The sequence below is a fragment of the Genypterus blacodes genome, unplaced genomic scaffold (genome assembly GCF_046128005.1).
Source record: "Genypterus blacodes isolate CSIRO-AG114 ecotype Tasmania unplaced genomic scaffold, CSIRO-AGI_Gbla_v1 ptg000019l_1, whole genome shotgun sequence".
NCBI classification, from domain to species: Eukaryota; Metazoa; Chordata; class Actinopteri; order Ophidiiformes; family Ophidiidae; genus Genypterus; species Genypterus blacodes.
The window spans coordinates 2,377,804-2,397,206 of NW_027466832.1; the positions used below are offsets into that span (position 1 = coordinate 2,377,804).

The 19,403-nt window shown below is 39.7% G+C and overlaps 1 protein-coding gene across 1 annotated transcript; it reads right to left on the bottom strand.

Annotated features, from left to right (window-relative positions):
* Positions 1-1,478: 1,478 nt before the first annotated feature.
* Positions 1,479-17,988, bottom strand: lrrc40 (leucine rich repeat containing 40). The gene is made up of 15 exons (XM_076141519.1): positions 17,721-17,988; positions 15,987-16,168; positions 12,853-12,926; positions 12,116-12,245; positions 11,235-11,358; positions 10,102-10,241; positions 8,671-8,843; positions 8,340-8,430; positions 7,942-7,987; positions 6,926-7,025; positions 5,663-5,770; positions 5,385-5,495; positions 5,089-5,166; positions 3,620-3,805; positions 1,479-1,788 (listed from the first exon to the last, which is right to left on the bottom strand). The coding sequence occupies exons 1-15, from the start codon at positions 17,863-17,865 to the stop codon at positions 1,683-1,685; spliced, it is 1,794 nt and encodes a 597-aa protein (XP_075997634.1). The 5' UTR covers positions 17,866-17,988; the 3' UTR covers positions 1,479-1,682.
* Positions 17,989-19,403: the final 1,415 nt, after the last annotated feature.

Here is a 19,403-nt window from a genome sequence, read left to right on the forward strand (position 1 = left end):
TGAATAAGATAATCAAGAATTTCCCTTGAATTCCCTTTTACATTACATTTAGTCATCTAGCAGACCCTTTAATCCAAAGCGACATATGTATGATGTACCGCTACAACACAGGCAAGCATTGACTCCAGAGAGAACAAGAGTAAGTGCCAATATTACATATTCAAAGTATCAGTAGTGTACCATTTGTTAGTTAACCCTCGTATTGTCCTTGGGGTCAAATTCATTTACTGAAATTTATAGGGGTTGTTTGATACCATGCACTTTATGATTTGACGAAATCTGAAGTCATTTGATTGAATTTTGGGTGTTTTATTGACTTTTATAACTCCTTTGCTCCTGGGGTCAAAATAGGCCCGAAGCACAAAGTGGTGTAATGGGGCAAAAGTCACAATGTACTGCTTTCCAACACATCTATGATCTTGGATGTTTGATGTGTGTGGTCAAGCAATGGTTATTTAATAATGGGACAACAAGAGGTATTAGCAGCATGCGATCCAGGTCCATGGCACATGCTGGGATTTGGGGCGGCAGGAGCCCAAAGCCCTGCCTTACTTTACCTACTTTTATGTAAACAAGCTCTTTTGGCCCTAAATTTTAAAATTAAGGGAAATGTTTGTGGTAATGGGTTGGACTGGAGTTGGACTAAAGGTGTAACACAAAATTAATTGAAAATCTATACTTTATGCTTTAAATAAGTCAAACCATTTTGGGGTCAATTTGACCCCAGAGGACAATAGGTGTTAGTATTTGCTGCCATTCAAAAACATCACCCTCACTAAACTTTGACATTCTATTCCGGTTCATGTCAAATAGTAAAGATGACAAATATTTAAAAAAAAAAATGTAAACTCAAACGGGGTATATTTTATGTAAACAAGGCCTTTTGGCCCTAAATTCCAAAATGAATGGAAAAATTTGTGGTGATGCATTGGACTGAAATTAGACTAAAGGTGTGACAAAAATAATAAAAAATTTACACTGTATGGTTTAGATAACAGTCAAACAATTTGGGATCAATTTGAGCCCAGAGGCGAAGGTGTACGTAAAACGGGAGGACATTACGAGGGTTAAGCACTAAAGGGGAGCACTGCTATAAGGTCATATGCGGACAGTCGTGTTCAATCATTTAAGTCATAATTTCTCAGTGTAGAAAACCTGATTAGTATTGTCATGAAATGGGTGTCATTCCAATAAGTGTATTGCTCTGTGATTGTAAAAGTGTTGAAGAAATGAAGCGAAAGAATGATGATCTGATCAGCAAAATGGAAAGCAGATATACTTCTGAGTAAACAATTTTATGGCAATTAACTCAAATGATGCAGAAATGATGCTCCAAAAACTGGATTGTGCAGAAGGACAACTGTGCTGCCATGTTGCAAAGCTGCTGCCCTGCCGTGTCATTTGCGACTAATTCAACTTTATGAAATACTCTCGGTCCTCAGAGAAAATCACCCAACCCACATTGCAGAGCATTAGACTTGACCGTTTATTATTTAATCATATTAAAAATGACTGTAAATATGACATTTAAAAAAACTCTCCTTTTTACAATCGTGATTATTCTGAAATAAAACAAGGCCGTAAAATCTATTTGGTTGTTGATCTTAACATACAAATGTTCAAATCCTTCCTGGTTGCAGACTTTACTCAGGTGGGTCTGAGAGAATTTGTGTCTTGAAATGTTAAGTCGGTATTCGGCTCCGGAGGTACTCCAATACAGCATCGGTTCCTTTTGCCACAATAGCTGCTCTTGGTGTGCGGAAAGGATTTCCTTCCAAATTCAGACACCTACAGGGAAAAGACAAGTTTTAGTTTGTCTGTTGCATTTTTATAAAATTCCCAAGCGTACAAGATTTTAGGAAAACGGAGGTTGTTAGTCCATTGATACCTTTGGAAGTTTTACAGGAATATTTCAATAAAAAAAAGATTATTTTCTTTAAGCAAGAATTCTAAATATTGAGCAGCACAGAGATTCAGTGACATAAAATACAGATTAAAATCTTCAAAGATCAAGAGATGGACTTCTGTCAAGCTATTAAATGGGTGTCACAGAGCAATTTCTTTTAGAAAACTCTGTCACTCAGCCCGGGGGTGGCTGTTCTTTCTGTTCCAAACAGAGCTTCTTTGTCTCTGTATGATCTGGTAACAGATATACAGTATTATTGTAATTTATTATGTATTTATTTTCATTTATTGAGTTGTACATCATTCATAGTCGTATTTTATTTAATATTTTAATTTACAATATTTATTTTAGTTTGTAATAGGGACTAGTTATCTGTCCATAGGTAACGTTAATTGTAGAGTGCTACGGATGGGGGAATGATTGAGGGAAAGGACAATAGAGGAGAATGGCGCGAAGGTGAGACTGGTTGTATGTGCTGGAGCACTGAAGGAAAAGTAGTCCCGTGCCTTGCTTGACACTCACCCAAAGAAGAAGACCCTCAAAGATACCAATAATATCAGTTGTTAAATTATATTATAGTACATTGCAGCACATGTTCATTCGAACATTCCGATGCATCCATCATCAGTTATTCAGACTCAGTTACTTTGGTCAAACAAAAGTGAGTGAGTGAAATATATTGTTGTGGGCTGCACAAAAGTTTTTCAACTTCCTTTCTTGCATTTCTGTAGCAGCTGTTTGTTTATGAGAAGTGTTTTCATTATTTGTTCAAATGCCAGAAATATTTGGGAAGAAAAAAAGAACAGTTGGTTCTTGTACAACCTAAATGCCCAAGGCTGGCTCCCCATGTCAGTTAATAAACAGCTGGCAACGGAACTGATGAAAGAGTGTATTGGTTACTATGAAAACCACAGCAGGAGAGAATACGTGAAGTGTTCATTTGAAGAAGCCGTATTAAGGATCTTGGCTAGCAAAGTATCGGGCCTCCAAATTACAAGATGACATGGTGAAATTGCACCGCACGACATGAACACTTGCCAATAACAACCTCAATCATAAGATGAAGATTATGTCAACACTGAAAGAAAATGAGGAATGTGTCCTGACGGTTGATGTTAAAATACTTCTTATTGCTGCATTTTCTTCCCAATCGGATCAAAAAATAAGAATGCAATAGAAATAGGATTATTTATTTTTCTATTTTTTAAAACAATTTCCCCAATTTGTTGTATTTGATCTTGATCCAAATTTTGTTATTCACCGTTGCTGTCACTCAAAATTCTTTTGACATTATCACATCATTTCAATTAATTCCAAATCATAATCTCATGTCAGTATTCTATTCTGTTTGTGTGTTTGTCTTACTTTTTTGTATGCAAGTGTGTGTAATAAATATATATTCATTTTTTATATATCAAGTTGTCTTGTATTTCTATCTACAGGACAACAAATGCCTGAAAACACAAACATACACACCCTTATTGTTATGCATCATATGATTTTGATTAAAATTTGAATTCTATACCCTTCACAGATGCTTGCTCTTTGGATGTCTAACATGGCAACAGGTATCGAATATATCCAGATTTTCACCTCAGATCAAACTCCGTCAGTTACAGACTGACACGGGTTGGTATAGCTGTTGCTAAATTAATGCTGAAAGAAGACAAGTGTGTGTAGCAGTATGCTTGATTCTTCAGGTGTATGTCCTACCTGAGCATTTCACAGAGTCCAAGTTCAGGTGGTATGTTCATCAAGTCATTGTTTGACAAGTCCAATGTGGACAGATGGACTAATCGTATCATACGACTAGGATCCACCATTCCAACCTGATTGTTACCAAGCAACACCGTCTCGAGGGAAACAATCTGATACAGGACGTCAGGGAAGAACTTGAATCTGTGAAGACAACAACATTTAGTATCTTAGTATGGTTACAATTGCATGTTTACATACTAACATTCAGTATGGGATTTATACAAGAGAGACAGCTCCCTTGCCCAGAATTGAAATAGGGAACTCCTTCTGAAGTCAGGCATAGGTGGGCACCCCGCAACTTGTGGCCAGAGAACCTGGACCCATGGGGCCTGGCCACACTCAAGGGGGATTTCATCTACAAGGGCCGGTGGTGACAATCCTGGGGTCGTCATTGGCAGTTAAGCAACAGACCAAGGCAAAGGTCTCGGCAGACCCCAACAGAAATTGCATTAAGGGCATGGAATATCACCGCTCAAGCAGAGAGGAGATTAGTTATGCTTGTTTGGGAAGTTAAGCAATAAAATCTTGTTGGGCTCAGTTCTACCCACTGGACTGAACTGTGTAGGGTGGAGATACAGAATATGGACTAAAGTCTGACAATTGTATGTATGTACACCCAATTGTAGCTTCAAGTATTTGGCTATATTAGTATGTCTGAAGCATGTCCTAGAGTGGCCACTAAGTGAAGGCTTGATAGAAGGTAATGATGGCAATGATTCATCCATGAAGGCAATGATGGCGCAAACTAAAGGAGGGTGATTAGGAGGGGCAATCTGCCTAAACATAACTCTTTGTAATTTGACTTTTGTCATATCCATGATTTGTTCATAATGAACACTGTACCAGATCTGGAGGATGAAGAGAGAAGAAGAGCTTTTAAGTGTTTGCCACCTGGTGAATTGGATCAGATAGCAGGGGACAAAGCTGCTGAAAGGAACTACAGATTTTGATGCCAGGGAAGCTAAAAGGCGTGTCAGGAGTTCATGGGGCCACATCAGCTACTCTAGCAAAGTAAAAATGAAAGTTACAAATGACCTCTTACTTGCATCAGACAAAGGACTTCTTTCTGATCTTGTCCTGTTAGATCTTAGTACTCCACTTGATACCATTGACCACTGCCTTCTATTACTGAGACTAGAACATCTAATTGGCATTTTATAAAGCTGGTGTAAGTTCTATCTATCAGATCGATATCTGTTTGTACATGTTAACGATGAATCTTCCACGCACACAAAAGTTAGGCAAGGCGTTCCTCAAGGTTTAGTGCTTGAATCAATACTATTCACTCTATATCTACTTTCTTTAGGGAATATAATGACACGGCATAGTTTCATTGCTATGCAGATGTTCCAGTCGGTCAAATAAACTCCAAACCAGCCCCTAGTTAGGCTGTTATAGGCCTAGACTGCTGGGGGACTGTATACCTGTTGTAATTCAGAATAATGCATCGTAGCTTAGTTAATCTTTCCATCTCTGATGGCAAATCACTCAGCTGGTTGTTCCTAAAAGAGAGAGAATATATCAAACAACATATAAACAAACATTAACACACACACACACCCTGCAAACTGGAAATTGTCTGGAAATTGTCTATCAATTATCTGGAAATTCCAAAAGAGTTTTGGAGATTCCTGTGACAATATTATGTAAGCTGAGCTTTCTTGTCTCATGGGCTTGTGTGTTTGTGTTATTAATACAAAATGTGCTCATGTGTGCCTACCTGAGGTCCACATGTGTCAGCTGCACTAACTTGCAGATATCAGGAGAGCAGCAGGTTAGTCTGTTGAAGCCCAGATTGACTTCTGACACATAAGACTGCAACTCTGCAAGTCTGGACAAACATAACATATTAACGGTAGGTAAGTTTCAAGATAAACCACTTTTCTCAATGTGATGTTATTTAATTTGATCATCATTGTTCACTGACACATTTGGTTATGACCTTTTTTATCTGTTCAGCTTAATGCTGCTAAGATACTGCTACAGGTTTGTTTGTACCTTGGTGGGATGGAGGTCAGTTTGTTCTTGCAAATGTTAACAGTTGTCACACCTCCAGCTGCTGCAGCATCAAAGATCTCGTCTGGAATTTCATCTGCCTGCTTGTCACTTCACACAGAGAACACACACGTAAAACAAAAAATGCAATTATTAATTTCACAAAGGTATTATCTCCAGCAAAGGCAGTTGTGTTAGATTGCGTAACAATCGAGTGCTCATGTTTCCTAATCAAGGTGGCAATAAATGGAACAGTGGTCACTTGAGTCAGGCATGAATTGCTGGAAAGATCTCTTACATGTTGAATCATTAGATTGTACACTTTACACTTTCTCTTTCCTCAGCTTCCCCATGGTCATATTTACTCTATTTAACAATGTAAGGTGCTTTGTCGGTGGGTATAACGCTTAGGTGTCAAAACTGCTGTTATTGTCAGCCATTTCCAGTGGAGAAAAAGCTAAAATTACTTTGTAGCGTGCACGCACGCACGCATATTAGGACACCTGATATCAACTTTTCTGTGAACTTGTGGATCCTTACTGTGTTTCCACTAAATGCAATGCACCGAATGCATTGACCATGCCGCCGCATTGAACCACAACCAAACTCACCTATTCTCAGGATAGCCTACAGGGCCTAGAGTGCATCTGTCTGGGACTACAAGTAGCATCTTCTCTCTTCTTTCCAATATCACACTATCCGATTGGGAAATAATCTAAACGCAGTGAAAGAAAGGGATCCCATGGTGGAATCAGGAAGACAGGCTGCTGTTACAATGTCTCCTGAAAAGGACATTCATTACAATTCCTTCGACCCAAAGACCACAAATATTGTAAACATGCTAGGAAAGCATGCACATAAACACAAGCAGTATTGATTCGTTCTGTAATTTGTCTTTTTTTAAATGTAAAATGCCTTTTAACGCACTTATGAGTCACATCAAAGGCTATTTTCTATCTGTTGTGTTATACAAGCACAAAGTAGTTTTACTCCATCATGTGAATGTTTACATTGAATATTATTTCCATGATGTAAAGCATTTTGTAATCGGATAATGTGCTCAAGGTGTAATAAAAGTAAAGTATGATTGTATTTCATATTAAATTAGTTTCCTTCTTTCTCTCTATCTCTCTCTCTCCTCTTTCCCCTCTTTCTGTTTAAAAAACGATCTCCTAAATTAGTGTTGGCAGTAGTGGATATATTGTTTACTTTGTTTATTATATTGTTTTAGTGTGTATAATACAGTATATATTGTTCATATCCAACCTGTAGTCCAGCAACTTCAGAGATTTCAAGTTGTGCAGACTGACTGTGCTCTGACTGGGTAAGGTCATGGCAGTGGGTCCTCCATCTGCTTCGTTTGGCTCTACAATACAATTACCAAAACACACACATCTACATCAATTTTCTTTCTTGTTTAACAGATGTAATTTACAAGTTTTATTAGTAAAAAAAAAAAAAAACAATAAAGGAAGGACAATCAGTAACATTTTCAACAACACATACAGAATGGAGCTGAAAATGATTAAAGAAAAGAATCCTTTGTCAGTCATACACAGCACAACTTCTATGAAATCCATCTGCAGGAACCCATGTGCCGTACCTGCGGACAAACTCCAATTCTAAGCAAGTGCCTTGGTTAAGGGCACTGGCAGGACAGCACTAACACACACTTTTGATGAGGAGCCTGACATGTACAGTTACGGATAAAAAAAATGGCTGTTTTTTATTTTTTTATTTTGCATTCCCGTATGTGCATGTTTCCTCCACATCAAACGGATGAGGAGGAAACTGGAGCACCCGGAGGAAGCCCACATAGACACAGGGAGATCATCCAAATTCCACACCGAAAGATCCTGGCCCGGCTGGGAACCAAGGAACCTCTCTGGGTATGAGGCAACAGCCCTATCCACTGCGCCACTGTGCTGGCTGTTGTAGTGCTAAATGTTGAAATGTCAGTAGAGCCTTTTAAACCAGTAGAGTCCTCAGGTGATAGGGACATGTAATGGTTAAAAGATTCAGCTTAATTTGTCAAAATTGTCATCACAGTCTGCAATCTTAATCCTGACATTTTGAATAGACTCTCTAGGTAGATTCAGATTCAGAGGAGCATTAGTATGCAGAATCACTGCATTAGTCAGCAGTCACCACGACTACTGACACCTTGTGAAATAATAATAGTAAGGGAACAGTAGGGAACAGATTGCTCATGGGAACAATTCCAACTTTTAGAGGCTCAGCAGTCATGGCAGTCTCCAGTTGTTACACAATGTGAACTGTACCTTCAATTCTTCCTCTTAAATATGTCAGAAGTTCATGGGTTCCTTTCTGTAATGAGGACAACAACAACAACAGCATGAGGGTTGAAATGGACATTATGCTGCACACATCAAGTACCTTGAATCTGCAATACCATTTAGCTTCTTGGCATATCAATCATCAATTCAGGGAAGGTGATCTGTGTATGTTGGCTAGAAAGGTAACAAGCTAACATCTTTCAATTCTCTAAACAGAATTTTGTTTGGCAAAAGCAAAAAACCTAGTATGGAATGAATAATATTTTAGATTAGTAAAATTAATTCTTCTCCAGTGTTTTAACATGCTCAGTTTGTTGTTCACTTTGTTTTGTGTTCCACGCAAGCTAGGAATAACACTGCGGGTGCCCAAAACCAGAACCTACAGTGAGAAGATCTCTTCTGATTCCTCGCAATGGGTTTCCCACAACCAGTAACATCGTCAGACTGGGAAGCAAACCTAGAGAGGCTGGAAGACTGAAGAGGAGATCGATGCATAATATTGAAATTCATTAAAATGATGATTAAAATGTGTGATTTTTATTTTGTCTGAGAATGTTGAATCACTTGCTGTACATCTGGTAGGCTTGATAGTGTTACCCAACATGCCTACCTTGCACTTAAGCCGCTTAGCTTGGTCAGATATAGCAGTTAATGAGTTAATTTTTTATCATTCTATATGTATGACCAACAGCTGTGTGATGGATGTTGACCTACGTGGAGATGTCATTATTGGTGAGGTCAAGGCGTGTGAGAGTGCTCAGTAAAGTAATCTGCTCAGGAAGGGATTTGAGCTTGTTGTCTCTGAGTTCTAGGAGAGAAATGGCTGTCAGGCTGGCTAGCTGCTCCCCCTCCAATTCTTCAATCTGGTTGTTTCCAACGTAAAGCTCCTACACAAACACACAGATACCCACGGTCAGCAGATCACACAATATTCAAGGACAAAACATTTAAGCGTCCCCTGCACCACGCAGTCTCCAGCGTTCCGTCCCAGTAGTGCAAAACAGTGGGTTTGACAAAGTCCTGGCCAAATGCAGACAAGTTGTGGGCAAGATTTAATTTTATCTTCTACTATGTAAAAGAAATACTGTAGTTAAACAACTTATTTGTTTGCAAACCAAATGTTATTGCACGTTTGTTCATATTGCAGTACTTTCAAACTAAAAGTGCACAATACACTACTTTTGAATTCATTATTGAATTTTGCGCATATCAATGCGTCAAATCATGTGATTAATCGCAATTAAAAATGTTATCGTTGCCCAACATTAATTTAAACTGTTTAGATTTTGAGACGCTGTTGGGCTCGTGTGTCTTCTGACACCAACACTCTTAAGAATTGTATTTTATAAAACATCCAATTCATTTTTTAATTGGAGAAATTAGGGGATAGGCTTCCCCTCATCGTGGAGCGGTGAGCTTAGTTCAGAATCTGGGTGGCAAACATGTCCTGTCAGCTCACAGGACTGACAGGACTGAGGACTAGCACGCCGCTATGTTCTACCATCCCTGCGTGTCTGACAGCACGGATGCAGAAACACTCAGATTCAATAACTTTCCCCAATGGCTCTGTGTAACAAACCCAATGATTAGCCTCAACTCAGACCAGATCATTTTCTTGCATTCGGCTGATTACAACTCAGTCTGTACGAGAACTAATCCCTTCCACTGAGCGTGGAAACAGCAAGTCTCTAGAAACTGCTGGAATAATTACATGAATACTACGCAATAGCAGGATCAGAACATACCTGGGGGGGGAGAGATTAATGATAGTACAAGTGTAAACATGACTATTGATATTCATACTAATAGCATCATCTCTACAAGACAGGCTTCCAAAACAACCACACAGGCTTCGACAACAAACTCCTGGGAAGAAGTTAATGTTACAAGTTAGTGTTACAATGGCCCCTTCATTCAAATATTACTAGTTCATGAAAGAGTAATTTGCAAAACCATAATGGAAATCAAATTTTAGAACTTGTGTAGGACATGTCATCTAGTTTTATGCGAGGCCAGTCTATGAGAAACATGGACAGATTAAAGGACATAATATAATTAGCGGAGGAAAGTCCACTTCATGTTTCCTGATCTTAATATTACAGGATTCCTGCTCATTACCATATCTGTACATGTTAATATGGTTACCTTAAGGGAGGATGCAGGAAGCTGAGGGAGGAAGCGGAGCTTGTTATGTCTGAGATAAAGCTGTTCCAGAGCAGGCATCTTTGATAGGCTGGCTGGAATGTCAGTCAACTGGTTATTGCTGCAGTCCAAGAGCTTCATATCTGTAGAGTCAACAATTTGTTTAATTTAGAATTATAACAGCATATGAATGGGTGCAGGTACATCCAAAGAATCCAGGAAGAACGTAATGATTGCAATACTCCCACTCAGCTGCACTTACTTCCTACACCAAATATATCAGTGCAGTTGAGGCAATAGGGAAAGCTGGTGATTTTCCTGAGCGGAGCAACACAGATTGACGTTGTGATTTTGCTTTTGAATGAATGAGCTTAACGTGAAGCTACAAGGGAAATTTGTGCACGAAATGTACAACAATTAGGGGTCTGTCAAATTTAAAAATCATTGTGGCCCCTGAGCCAAAAAGTTTACCCACACCTGGTCCCCTCCCAAGTTTACTAATAATGGATAGGCTCCTAAACTAAATATCCATGCATATCTGATGTGTCTTCATGAGAGAAATTGTTGGGTGAACATTTGGTTGTATGCCTCCATCAAAGTGCATCTTTTCCTACTGAGGTGTCTTGAGGTAGCGTTTCTTCTGATAAGATGCTCTGAGACAGTTTTTAGGACATAGCCTTGATGCTTGCTCCAAATTGTCTTACCTAACATAGGTAAATCAATAAAACAATAGCAAGAAAGCAATATTACACACATGCTACTGATGCTTAATTTTTGATTTTGTTTGGGCAAAGAATGAAACCTTTTCCAGGAAGGGGTTAACTACCTAGCTAACCTACCTAATTCTGACCAATCGCAAAACATTTCTATATTTGTTTCGTTTTGTTTCAAATTTTGGACAGCTGGTTAATATTTCGGTGTGAACACAAAGGACATTATTCCCTGAATGGGATGAATGCAAACAAATCACAGGTTTGAATACAGCCATGTTAACTTAATTACTCCAAGTAGTTGCAGCATTTCCCTCACTGTGGTTACTTGAATTTCAGTGGATACTTTCTCTGTGAAATTCCGACATCCACAGTGAAAAGCAGACATGCAAAGAATCAGACAAGATTACATTTAAGTGAACTCACTTGCTAGCTGTCCGAGGCTCATAGGCAGACAGGAAAGCCTGTTCTGACTGATGTTTAGTGTCTGAAGGCAAGTAAGACATCCCAGGCTGGAAGGAAGGCACTTCAGGTGGTTGTTGGAAAGGTCCTATAACCAATCAAATCAGACAGGACACCATCCATCAACCAATCACACATAAAAAATACAATGTGTACTAGACTAAGGAAATAGGTTAGCAGCTTCAACTAAATTCACTGGACTAATTGAAATGGCCTATCTACCTAAGTTTTATTCAGCTCTTTGAGTGAACATAGATATTATTCACTGATTTTTCAGATCAAAGGTCATTTAAATTACCTGTGTCGAGGGTTTTCTATTTTGTCCCCAACTAATCAAGCTGTGTTTTCAGTTGCAGATTTTCTGATGTGGTAGGTCTTATGAGTTATGTCTACAATCACAGTAGGTCAAGAGCTCTGTCTGTGTGTGTGTGTGTGTGTGTGTGTGTGTGTGTGTGTGTGTGTGTGTGTGTGTGTGTGTGTGTGTGTGTAATGATAAAAGGACTTGCTACTTAAGTCCTGACCCAAGTCATTATATAATTTGAGTACAGGTATAGACTGCTGATGATGATACTGTATGTGGAAGCATTAGACATGTCCATAGACTAGTAGTGAGAGGCCTTCTCATAAAAAAACTTATCAAATACTGTTCACTGTCAGCATTAATAGGCAGTTGTCAGGTATGGAGGAGTTTCTTGTAGCCATAACTCATTCAATAGCTTCTAAAACTAGTATATCTAGTCGTATTGATGTCATTTCTTAGTTTTTGTACAGGTAGATATTACATTTTTAAAAATGTAGGCGTTTGTGTATGTGTACACGCACACATACACATTTCTGTTAGTTACCAATTCAGTCAGGTTTTCCAGTTGCCCAATTTCTTCTGGTAGGCTGTCGACAAGGTTCTGCTGAACAGTCAGGCAACGAAGGCTCTTCAGAAAGCAAACTTCCACTGGGAATGATGTCAGCTGGTTATGGCTGGTCACACAGATAAACCGACACACATTTCTATTGTTGTACATTTAAATTGTCTCATATTTCAAGTGCCTGGTCATGTATTAAGTGTTCTTAAGAGTTCTACAGAGTAATTTTGAGTTTGCCCCTTCATGACCATCCTTTCTTGCTGAAAGAACTGCGTGATTAAATTGTGCCATATCACAACAAAAGTTTTTTCAAGGCACCTTTCACATAGAGCATTCCCGCAAGACCTGCAAGACCCAACATTCCCCCAAGAGCAAGCACTTGGCGACTGTGGCAGAAAAAATTCCCTTTAACAAGAAGAAACCTCAACCTCTGCCTTGACCGGTTGGGTTGAAAGAGAAAGAGAAAGATAAAGGAAGAGGAGAGAGAGAGTGAGGAAGAAGGAAGAAACAACAGAAATAGAAGTATGACAAATGATATTAACCCTCGTATTGTCCTTGACCAAAAAAGTTGATAAAATATATTCGTTCATCAAATGGTCTGAAAATATGGGGTTGTTTGATACGATGCTCTTCATGATTAGAAGAAAGAAGAATTTAATCATTTAATAGAATTTTGGGTGTTTTATTGAATTTTATAACTCCTTCGCCATCTTCGCCCTTACCTTAGTCGTAGTTGCTGTAGCTCCTGTAATTCTCCCAAAGCGCTTGGTAAACTTCTGAGCTGGTTGTCATGGAGCTGCCAGAGAAAGAAAAGAAAAGTTCTAAATTGTGTTTTAAAATGAATATAACCTGCTTTCATTGTGGTCCTATATCCCCTGAGAATTTGTTCTGTACTTTATACTATAAATCAGCAAAACAGTCACTAGGGGCTGTATTCAGTACTGGTGAATTAAGTGAGCCGTGTAAATGGGGCTGATTCAGTCAAAAGAGGCAAAGGAAATCTGGATTAGAATAAATCCATGACTATTTCACACCACAACCCCTAAAGCGCATTTGAGTTAATCAAGTTTAAAGCAGTATGATCTAGGCTTAATCCCCATCCAGGAAAATGCCCAAATACATTTAACAGACAAAAAATTGAAATGTGACCCGTGCATTTAAGTTTTACACACAGAAACAAGGTGCAAAGACTGGTGACATCTTACAATCTTACTTTAAAATAAAAAATAAAAAATAGGAAGAATTACAGGGAGAAAAAAAAAATCATTTTAAATACAGTACAGTAAAGCTATTCGCGACCGGTACAACTCCTGCTTCCCACATAAACATTAATAACAACAATAAATATCTTAAATTCCTAGAGCTTTCACAATCTATAGTACTAATCTAATACTTGCAGTAAAATGAGAGTATTGTGGCATGGCTGTGTTCAACCTCCAAAAGGCATTTGACGCACGTCAAAGATGCACCTCTTCTCAGTATACTTTGATAATTGCAATCTCACTAATGACGTGGAAGCACAGTCTCCTTCAATGAGTTCTGAAGCATTTGGCTGAATATGAGCAGATGATATTGCTCTAGAATTCATCCTGATGCTTTTGTCAGCAGTCACATCATCAATAAATACAAGGGAACCAGTTCCATTGGCAGCCATACATGCCCACGCCATAACACTACCACCACGTTTCACTGATGAGGTGGCATGCTTTGGATCAAGTGCAGTTCCTGTCCTTCTCTATACACTTTTCTTCCCATCATTCTGGTTCAAGTTGATCTTCGTCTCATCTGTTCATAGGATGTTTTTCCAAAACTCAGACTACAGACTTTTTTTGGATGTTCTTTAGCTAACTCTAGTCTGGTCTTCCCGTTTTTGAGGCTCACCAATGGTTTCCATCTTGTGGTGAACCCTCTATATTCACTCTGGTGAAGTCTTCTCTTTATTGTTGACTTTAACACAGATACGCTTACCCCATGGACAGTGTTCTTGATCTGGCCAACTGTTGTGAAGGGGTTATTCTTCACTAGGGGAATGATTCTTCTGTCATACACCAAAATTGTCTTCTGAGGCAAATAGTGAGCTTTCAAGTAAACCTGCAGCCACAGTCAGCTCTGAGCTTCATGGAGTTTTTCACAAACAAAAGTGATGATATAAAAACATCAATCGATAACTCTTTTCCCACTACAATAACATTTTCTGATGTTGCTCTTACGAGGGACCCTCTGACCTGCACAATAAGCCTTTTTGAGACAGTCTCACTGGCCAGTTTTAGCAAGTTGCCTCCTTCAAGCCCACTACCTGCTTACTTGATCCTCTCCCTGCTGAAATTATAAAGGACCTATGCCCGGTGCTTGTGGTCTCTTTTCTCCAAGTTATAAACATGTCGCTCTCTTCGGGGGTTGTGCCAGCTGCTTTTAAAACAGCTGTCATTAAACCTCTTCTAAAAAAATCCCACCTTAAACCCAGACGCCTATCATAACTATAGACCTATCTCAAATCTCCCTTTCCTCACTAAAATCCTTGAGCGTCTGGTAGCAAATCAGCTTACCGATTATCTTGACGGAAATAACTTACTGGAGCCGCACCAATCTGGCTTTAGGCCGCCACAAAGCACAGAAACTGCGTTAACAAATGTCTCAAACGACCTACTTCTCGCCGCTGACTCTGGCGCTTCTTTGGTACTAATTCTCCTAGATGTCTAAGTGCAGCCTTCGACACTGTGGATCATAAAATCCTACTTAATCGCCTTGAGACCTACATCGGAATTTTTGGTCTTGCACTTTCCTGATTCAGATCCTACCTAACAGATAGATCGTCTCCTCACTTATTTTGTTTCATTAAACAATAACAATTAATCTTGCCACCCCTGTGAAATGTGGCCTTCCACAGGGTTCTGTACTCGGCCCATTATTATTCTCTTATCTATATGCTTCCTCTCTGGAACATAATTCCCCAGTTTGGTATAGATTTTCACTCCTATGTGGATGACACCCAACTGTATGTTTCCATAAATCCCGGCGATCACTCTCAGATATTCAATTTGGAGTCCTGTCTTCTTGCTGATGATGACAAACATCTTTTTGCTTCTTCACTCCACAATGGCAAAAAACCTAGGTGTAACATTTGATGAGGATCTAACTTTCAGGAGCCATATTAACGACGTTACAAGGGTTGCTTATTTCCATATCCGTAATATAGCCAGAATCAGACCATTTCCTAGCAAAGCGGATGCTGAAACACTATTTCACGCGTTTGTTACCTCCAGACTGGATTACTGTAATGTTCTCTTCTTAGGTTTGACCTCATCTACCCTTAAGAAACTGCAGCTTGTTCAAAACACTGCAGCAAAACTACTAACGAAAACCCGGAGATTTGACCATATTACACCGGTTCTAGCGTCTCTACACTGGCTTCCTGTCAGTGCCAGGGCTGACTTTAAGGTATTACTTCTTACTTATAAAATACTACATGACCTAACCCCTGTGTCTAACCTTATTTCCAGGTACATTCCCACACAACCTTTAAGATCCCAGCAGGCAGGCCTGCTTGTCATTCCAAAGGTCAAGAAATAAAACTTTGGAAATAAGATTATTTTCTTATCGCGCCCGTTTGCTTTTGAACGCACTTCCTGCACCTGTTAAAGAGGCAGGCTCTCTAGAAGCTTTCAAATGCCGCTTAAAAACACCCCTTTTTTCAGTAAACTTCTATAACTGCTAAATGGGCAGAAGGAAAGGTCTCCTACTTGCAGGAAAGTGAGTAGCCACATATTACATATATTTGAGCACATAAATTCAGTGTTCGGTGAGATCCAAGTCATAATATGTCTCACAAGGGTATTACAGAGAGGGTGATACTTACATCCAGTGTAGTGAGTCCATGCAGTAGTTTGATGTCATCAGACAAATCAGTGAGATGATTGGACGAGAGCAGCAGTTTAGTGAGGTCAGTCTGATCCCACCAGCGATCTGATGCTCCAAATGAAACATTCTGATTGGCTTCCTCTGGTGTGTCAATGTTGAGACGATACACATTCTGAGGGACTGAAAGAGATGTTACCAGGATAAGCTAATATAAGATATACTCATTTCTGGAGTCTGCATTCTCTACGGCAATAGAAAACAAACAAGCGAACATACTAACTTGCAAACTTGAAGCAACACAACCTCTCTTCCACTTGGCAACTTTATTCTCCCCCCGTGCTTATTTCATAAGTAACCAGCTTTGAACATAACATTCATTCTGTCTGCACTACTAGATAACAACCAATGAAAACGTAAAAAGGTCATCACCTAGGTCACAGTTTGTTCTGTCTTTGATTAACATTGGTCCATTTACTGGTCAATGTCTTAATTGACAACTAAAATGAATGATAAAAAATAAATGATCAATGGCAAGAAATATAAACTTGAGAACATGACTAAACTTGAGATTCTATGAGATTAATATGATGTGCATGTGTTTGTGTGAGCTTGACACACTGAAAATGTATACAGAAAAACATGCTCATGTTGCTGATGGATTGGATATCAACATTTTGTCAATGTTCACACAAAAGACGCTTATTCAGCTGGCTTGGGTGGATAATCCACCATGACAATAAATGTTACTAATAATGTAAAACGTGAGTAGCTCTCTCCTCTCAGTGGAAAAAAGGTTGGAGACTGCTGCTCTGGGCCAATAAGAATGGGAGGTTCAACGTGAGACATGCACATTTCTGGAACAATGGAAGAATAAACTGAAAAAGTCCATATACCACATAATAAAACAAAACAGAGTTACTGTTTTCTCTTTTTTTCAGCTGCCGTGACCGGTCACGGCAGTCACCAAAATGCTACTCCTGTGCAAGGGTCTGCAGAGAATAGTGGCCCACCACCAGACACACTGGAATATAACACTGTTCTCTCAGAAACCATTGTACTGGACCCAGGGTTCAAAAAGCTGGCCTTTAATGACAACAGAGCTGTTGGTGAGGCACTTCAGAGAGTGAAAGCAGCAGCAGCAGCAGAATGACGTAGCCCAAGCGGCCAGCCAGCTCCACCACCAGGAGGCCAAGAGGGAGAAGAGGGAGCAGGGGCACCAGAAGCCATAAACATCTGCTGTTTGGAGGCCCTTCGATGACAGAGCAACAGAAGATACTGCAAGAAGAAATCCCTCAGCAGATGCTTTACTGGAAGTAAGATCAAATTTGAGGAGCCCCTTATCCAAAGAACCGCAGACCAGCTGAACTGGTGGGTGTCCAAAGCTTCGGTCTACCCACGACTGGTCAAGGTGATGACAGGAAGACATGTGCATTGTAGCGACATCAGTCTCCTCAGAAAGGACAGATAATAAGAGGAGAGGCAGTTGTCACTTCTCAATGCCAATCTGCCCTGAAGAAAATAGAGGGGAAAAAGACACCTCTGTCTCTTCTGTTAAAAGTTCTCATGACTAAACCTCTAAAAAGCTGCTGCTGTAAAGGAAGAGGCAGCTTGCCATGTTGCTACATTGAGCTGGGAAGTTGAACAAGTGTGTTACATTCTGAGTGATTGTTCATTATAATTAAAAAACGCTGAATACACATACGTTAGCTAGCTAATATAACTTCAGACTTACGTTCTGTCAGTGAGCGACCGGACAGGTTGAGCTGGCCGCTTTTTCTGGCTGCGTTCAGTAATCCGTTGGGAATTGTACCTTCTGTTGTTTGCGCCCTGAAGCCCGCCATAGGATCCGCTTTGCCGACTCGTTTGAAACGAGACATTTTTTCCAGCTTTCAGCGTAATGAAGCCAATTTAGCACATATAACAAACCACCAACGCCAAAGCCAAGCTAGGATACAAGTGCAAGATTACGCCATTCACTTTTTTTCCTACTGTTTCACTTGACATCCTGCGCTTTTACCGCCACCTCCTGGACGGGAGTGTCCCTGACACAATGTAATCATAACGTATCGGCGATGACATTTCCTCCCTCTCCCCACACTTCAAAAATGGAGATACTGATCCATCACATTCCTGCTCCACTTCCACTGCCACTGCTGAACGAGATTGTTTCATAAATTATTATAAAAGCCCGTCTTTAACTTTGGGAATTTCTTTTCTCGGGATCTTGATAAAATGACCTTGTCATTTCAGAAAATCCCTTCCCATTCATATTTGTATGCAGACACAGGATATGAAAACACAAAATATCATATTTTCAAATTTTGGAGATGATACATAAACCGTTTTATAATTCAATGTTTTTGTCAACTAAATATGTAAACTAAACCGTACCAGCAGGTCTAATTTAATCAAGATAACCTTTTTAGAGAACATTTCTACTGACAAAATTAAACCATATAGCCCCTCTCTTCCTCTCCCAGGGGTGATCATGGTTAGTTATTGGCCCAACAATCAACTGAACTGCTTCTCTGCGCCTGTCAATCCTGGTCTTTACACTGCCACCACCAACACCTAATTATCTGAGCATGAAAACCTCTATCCTTCATCATAATGTTCTTAGTGTGAATGCAAACTTAGTCTGGTCTCACAATCTATCGTGTCTGAGGTAGTTTACTGTTTTATGTAAAAACAAAGACATAATTGCATGTTAACTGGTAATGATTACAGCAATGCAATAGATGACACAGACTCAGATTGCTCTAACAAGATGAATCACCCCATCCCCTCCCTTTGCTCTGTGTTATGCTCGTGGACATATTTCCTGTTTTCTCTGTGCAGTCTGCCCTGGCTCCAGGAGAGACCGCTGTTCCTTGTCATTAGTTCCCTATGTTTATCACAATTAAGGATAGTTTTTTAGCAAACACCTTATTCTCTCTCGTTCTCCACACCGGCCCGATAATTATTTCATTGAACAATCCCAGCCATCTTCTTCAATTTCTCTCGAAAACAAAGAAGCGATGGAAAAATACATCCACAACTCCCGGACCGCTGTAATCCTCTCTTTTCCGTTTCCAAGAAAGACTGCTCCCTTCCCCCATGCAATTCCACAGGCTCAACGCTTTAACAGTTAAAAACAACTCTGAGCGTCATTAATTCTGTTTTTGAGACCATCCAAAAAGCCTCCATCTTTACCAAGTTAGATTTGAGGAACACATACCACCTGGTCATAACAAGGCAAGGAGACGAGCTGTAAACCGCATTTAACACCCCCCTTCGTCATGTCAAGTACCTTGTCATGCCCTTTGATCTGACCAAAACTCCCGCTGTAAAGTACACAGCGGGAGTGTGTACTTGGAGGTACTCAGAACCACAAGTAAGCCGGCATTCTGGGAGCGCAGCATTTTAGTGGGGTAAT

Coding starts and splice junctions, on each gene's coding strand:
- lrrc40 (XM_076141519.1), bottom strand. CDS start 17,865: ATGTCTCGTTTCAAACGAGTCGGCAAAGCGGATCCTATGGCGGGCTTC. Junction 11,359..12,115: donor TGGAAAACCTGACTGAATTG/GTAACTAACAGA, acceptor GATTGGTTATAG/GACCTTTCCAACAACCACCT. Junction 7,026..7,941: donor TTTAAGAGGAAGAATTGAAG/GTACAGTTCACA, acceptor ATTGTATTGTAG/AGCCAAACGAAGCAGATGGA.